The following is a 6000-nucleotide window of genomic DNA, read 5'->3' on the forward strand; positions in this document are numbered from 1 at the left end:
TACAAAATACATGCCATGTGTCGTTTATTGAGCTACATGTGAAGGTTGTTTATTGACTGGATGTGCTCTCATGTGTCGATGTGTTTAATATTTTACGCTGTCATATCTCAAGAGAGTTCATGGTTAAATAAAGGTAAAGAAATGTTTTTTTGTTTGTGTGTGTTTGTGTTTTCGGCCATGCCCGAAGCTTACCTGTGGCCATCTTTCCATCAGCTGCGGCAGGCCCATCAGGGATAACACTCTTGACCTGGAGGAATTCGTCAGGCTCGTCGCCTCCGATAATAGTGAAGCCGAAGCCCATGTTGCTCTTTTGGAGTGATGTGGACAAGAAACTGCCTTTCAACTGAGTGGGGTCCCGCGTGAACAGCGGCTTCTCTATAAAGGACACATAAACAAACAAATTAACCAAATACAAACTCTAATACTGTGAATGTTTTATAGCAAAGATTAAGACTTCAAAGCTGGTGCAGGGTAGTGCTCACAGGGTGGGGGCACGGGTAAAGCGTATCCAGTAAGAGATATGGGTGTAGCCACAGGAAAACTGGCAGGGTATGATCTTAACAGCAAAACAGCGAACTTGGGCAGAGGTGGGTCTGTGGTGCTGAAAGATGCAGGTGTGGCTACCGTGCAAGGTACAAAAGCAACATCCCTCCTGGTAACACCCAAACATACTAAACTTATATCCCTTCCTCTCCTCCAATGCTGGGATATGGTGGGCATAAAGGGTGCAGAGAGCATCAGTGGTGCAGGTCTTCAGTCCCATCCCAAAGGCTACCAAGGAAGCAGCAACATTCGGCAAATGACATGCTGTCAATCAGGGATCAGTTCCAAGAGAAGATGGTTGAGAGGGTTAGGGAAGAAGTGGGACATTTCTAATGGAGGGAGAGCTGGGAGATTGCTGGAGGAAGGGTGCCTTGTGTAGAAATGAGAAGATCTCCGCCAACAAGCTTAGTCACACTTAACCAAGTCTCCCATCTTTTCACCTCAGAGGGAGACGTGGCTAGTGTGCTAGTTTACATCCTTTGTTTGCCGTCACTAGTCCAGACATAGACTGAGTGATTACACTCTCTGTCTGCTTATGCCAGGCGATAAGACATGTCATGATATACGCTCTTCAGACAAATCCTTAAACTGCCTCAAGCGAAAAAGTTTGCTTGCGAGCTAGCATGCTTACAGTAAGTCAAACGAGCGCAGGCAGCCACGAGAACGACAGTCAGCCTCCTTTGCTTCCCTCTTGGCCTACTTACTGACAAAGTGCCACAGGGAGAAGGGGCTACAGACAGGCTGCTCTAGCACCACAGTGCAGGCGGAGGTGTGAAGTGGCTGCCGCTGCTGCTGGTTGTGGTGGGGGCACGTATTCATCCGCCGGGTCAGGACACGCCGGAGCGGGGAGACGTCGGCGGAGGAGGATGTAGCATACGCAGCGGCCCTGCGACCCAGAGTTGGTGAGCGGGAGAGGTCGCCGAGGCTGTGGCAGCGCACAGGCACTGAGCTGACCTGAACGAGGGGGGATCTGGGGAGGGGGGCACAGGGGCTGGCATCCTCCACTGGCATCAACGTTTGGTGTGAAAAAGAGGAGGAGGGAGGAGGTGGAGGTGGGGAGAGGGAAGAGACAGAGCCTCACTGGAATGTACACAAAGTGTAACCACGGAGACAGGCTCTCGAGCAGCGGACTACTACGTTACTATGGAAACAAACCTCCACTTCACCAGTCCAGACGGTTTTTTCTAGCAGTACATCCTACTGCTATGGCTGGTGGAGATTGAGCACTGTAATCAGGTAGCAACATCACTGAACAAAATAATCAATCACATTTAAAAACCACATGTTCCCTATTTATATGACCAACAATTATTATTATACCCCATTATGTCCCAGCAGAATGCTGCCGTTCCTCAGACTGTTTGCTTAGGAGTGAACTAATTGTTGTATCTTGTTGTCAAAAGACAAAGAAATAGTCTTGTTCCTAATGAGTAAAATGCGCTTAGTGGTTACCCCTCCTTGCATGTTGCCATGGTGATCCAAGCAGCACGTGTGCATCAAGTTTCTCCTGAAGTGGAGGAAGTACATTTGGAAGAAGTGGAAAGTGAGTACCATTTTGTTTCAAGTTGTGAAAATATTCGAAGTATAGGGTACACTTAAATAGATATTGATTGTTTTAGGTGGTCCTTTTTTAGGTGGCTCAAATATGTTTAGCTGCTGCCCCCCCTTTCACAGCAGTACATTGCGTAGCTTCCGTGTCGGTACTGCCTTTTTCTACCAACTGGGGGCGTGCTGACCCCCATATACTGTAGGTAATACACTGACTGTAGATAAATACCTCATACAACCCCACTTTAAAAAAATCCGAACTATCCCTTAAAAGACGTCAATTATTTATTGGTTACAATGCTGCTGTCATGACATTGAAGGTACCCCATTACACAGATGAAATCAGAGAGGGTTAGCGACATGGTTTGACTTGAGTAAAAGACCTAATTTTCTTTGTTTGAATGTTGTTGTATGCACTTAAATTAATTTCCCTGCATTGTTTATTGGTGATGATACTTTTGTTGTTGTTTTGTTATGTTGCTTTTAGTTACACCAAACCTCACAGATTTCACTGCTTAGCTGATTTACCGTTCTGAAGTTAGTTTTCCAATTTGTAATAAATACAAAAATACATGAATATAACCCACTATTTATTTTGACTGCAACTATTTACATAAAATGGTTCTTCATCTCCAAATAGACCTGGGTATGATAAAAAAGAAAAGGTGTAATACATCAATGTTTAAAGCTAATAAGAGATTTTCTGGGGCTGTACAAAAACACTGAAAAGGTTAATGACTGACTAGGCGAGAGCACTTAGCTATATTGACTTATTTATATTCTCTAGAAACATACAGACAGATAATGAGTATGATCATGTTCCCTGATAATGCAAAATTAACATTTCTTTCTTTAAAAAGCGCTGTGGTCTTACCTCTGTAGATGGTGGGAAGGGGCAGTGAGGACAGACCCTGGCTTTGCATCTGCTGCTGCTGCTGGAGTCTCCTTTTAGCCTCCAGGACTGGGTTCTCAAACTGGGTCCTTCTATTTATATGGCTACGATGATAAAACAAGAAACAAAAAAACAGTAGAGATTTCAGATTTCACACTATCCTGCTGCACTTCATCTTAGCCCCCCTCTCGGCATAGATCATATCTAAAAATTCTGGCACTACAGCAGCTATTGCTGTGATGATTAATTAAATGGCCGGTCCCCCAGATTATGTAACAGAGACGCAGAATGGCTTTTGCTGAGTAAAAAAAAAAAAAGACTGATTCCGGGCTCCCCCCCCCGACATTTAGCCCATCTTATAAGCGGAATTATGTGAATCACTGACTGGGAGGAAACCTACACATGAAACAATGATTTCCTTTAAGGTCCCACGTCGTTCTTAATTTAGTTTGCAAGGGGGAAGATAGTCAACCACTACAAATACTGTAATTTGCCAGTGTGAAATAATCATAATTAGATACTTCCCTCACTCTTTGAGGCTGCATTGTACACACACATTTACAAACACACGGACACACACGTACGCACACACACAAACAAAGTCTTTCTCTTCTCTCCTTATCTTTTAAGGAACACCCCAGTATCACTGTTCCAATTACAAAACAGCTTGACTATATTATATAATAACTATATACATAATTTCAAGGTCTGGCAACTTATTTCATGATATTTGCATGATGACAAAGAGAGACAATACAAAGATCTCGAGAGGGAAGTGCAGTATATGACGCAGTGAGTAGTCAAGTGTCATTCTGGAGGTCTTCTTAAGCAAAGTCGAGCCAAATGACCCCCCCTGCCCGTCTAAAAATAGAGCCCCGTCCCTACGCCCCAGAGTATAGAGCATCCAGCCAAAGAAATGACACCTCTGAACAGGGAAGGGACATGTGGTTCAATAGAGAGGACATGCTACTGCAGCAGTTGAACAGACACACACTTGGAGATGGATGAACAGACATGCAGAATGTTTGAAAAAGAGACCCTGCTCTCTGCTCATGAGCGAGTCTACATATATAGATGCAGGGAGTGTTCCAGACAGAAGGATCACACAGAAATATGTATAAGCACACACAGACAGAAAAACTTTCTCCTGCAAACAAACAGTGAGCCGTCAGAAGGCAGACAAATGGAGCAACTGCTTCCTGGCTGCAGTGCCAGTCTGCTCCTAATGAATATGATGAATCCAGCAGCACCAGGCTACACTGAAAATCAAAAGCAAGCCATTACATATTAAAGATGCACCCGACTTACTCAACATAGTAGCTGCCGTAAATGGGGTCATCGATTTTCTCCCAGCCGTACGGAAGCTCTGAAAAAAATAAAAAAACAACACCACCAGTGAGACAACAATAATGAGAGGGTTTGTTTATTCAATGAACTTGCGACAGAATATTGATCTTGCATGAAAACATCTTTGTGGCAGAATTAGTTTACAGCATCATTTTACTGTGGGTAATTACTAGGAATTTGATGGTGCGATAAAACATGTTAACTGGATGGATTGCTGTTCCTTCCCAGCAAGCCGTGTGTTCAGGCCTGTGAATATTTTGACATCTTATCCTTTATAAAAAATGGATGGCGACAAGACATGAGAGAATTGTGTTTTCTCAGCAACTAGTGACATTGATTGATTTAAAGAGGCTATTGGCTCTTTTAAAGCTGCGCATTAAATGCATCCCAGTCCAAGAAAAAGTTGCAAAATAACACCAAATACTGATAGATCTAGTGGCTGAATTTAAACCAGTAAAATATTCATGCCCTGCATCTTTTCCATGATGTAAATATTGTGTTTTGATGTGAGAACATTGCATAGATTAACAGCTTAAACTAGAACAAGCACAAACCCTGAGGGTGTTGAACCTTCACAGTATCCACTAGTACTATATGTATGTATTGTACTGTATTTATATTGGTGTTGAACAGTTTGACTCCGAACGTTACAAGCTAAATGCATTTACTGACAAAAAGCACATCACAGTCAATTACTGAAAATGGCAGACGGATCAAACACCACAAATGCCATTAGAAGAATTTGATTGACACATCAAAGTGTGAATGTCAATGCTCAAACTTTGGATTCATCGTTTTAAAAAGGAAAAATTCATCAAGTGTGCACAATGACATGAAACATGATAATCCATAACATATGTTCTCACTGTGCTGTGATATACTGCAGTTAGATTAGCATGATTTTTATTAATGAATACATTTTTGGAAGGGGACATAATGTTTATCTTTTCAAAATATTTTCATTTTGTTCAAAGTCCTGCTGTAAATCCTCCTTGTATAAATTTACCAAGAAAGTACTTGATAGAATCTCTATCAAACCAAATGACTTCAGATTACTTCACATTACCATTTACAGTTTGGGTTCCTTTCTGTAGGATCGATGTTCCTTAATGCATTCCCAAAAATATTGGTTTGAATGATAAAGACTTTAAAAGTCCCATTTTAAGCTCATTTTCAGGTTCATACGTGTACTTTGGGTTTCTGCTAAAACGTGTACGTGCTTTAAAGTTCAAAAAGTATTTTATTTTTCTCATACTGTCTGTCTGAATATACCTGTATTCACCCTATGTCTGAAATGCTCCTTTTTAGGGACTGTCTCTTTAAGCCCCCTTCCCAAAAAAAAAAAAAAAAAAAAACAGACTGCTGTGATTGCAGCCAGGGAATGGCTGTAACGGCCCTGTAGTGGTACTTTCTATCTATATACTGTATAGTGTACTTGTGACATCACAACCATACGGAAGTCCTGACAACCTCTGTAAAGGCACAGTTTTTGAATACGGGCTGAGTGGATTGAGCATTTTAATACTTTCACAGTAATTATATTGCACCTCAATCTGCTTTATAATAAGAAAATACATTCAAATCTCACCTTTTGGAATATGGGACCTTTAAGTTACAACAATAATCTACAGCCATGAGGCTCTGACCATCGGAACATGCTAATGTTTAAC

General features: G+C 41.9%; 1 protein-coding gene across 14 annotated transcripts in view; it reads right to left on the reverse strand.

The window, feature by feature from the left end:
* Positions 1 to 6000, reverse strand: part of magi2a (membrane associated guanylate kinase, WW and PDZ domain containing 2a) — a 243621-nt gene that overhangs the window by 47058 nt on the left and 190563 nt on the right. For 11 of the 14 annotated variants that reach the window (XR_004895986.1, XM_035995851.1, XM_035995854.1 and 8 more), the window contains 4 exons: positions 4292 to 4349; positions 2966 to 3087; positions 1248 to 1547; positions 193 to 375 (listed from right to left, as the gene is read on the reverse strand). Coding sequence is in view for 13 of the 14 variants with exons in the window: in XM_035995851.1 (XP_035851744.1) it covers positions 193 to 375; positions 1248 to 1547; positions 2966 to 3087; positions 4292 to 4349 (663 nt within the window). In the remaining variant the exon portion in view is untranslated. The remainder of the gene's footprint in view (positions 1 to 192; positions 376 to 1247; positions 1548 to 2965; positions 3088 to 4291; positions 4350 to 6000) is intronic. The other 3 variants (XM_031313316.2, XM_031313318.2, XM_031313326.2) reach the window with 1 other exon arrangement.

This window comes from Sander lucioperca, chromosome 20 (assembly GCF_008315115.2).
Source record: "Sander lucioperca isolate FBNREF2018 chromosome 20, SLUC_FBN_1.2, whole genome shotgun sequence".
Classification (NCBI taxonomy): Eukaryota; Metazoa; Chordata; class Actinopteri; order Perciformes; family Percidae; genus Sander; species Sander lucioperca.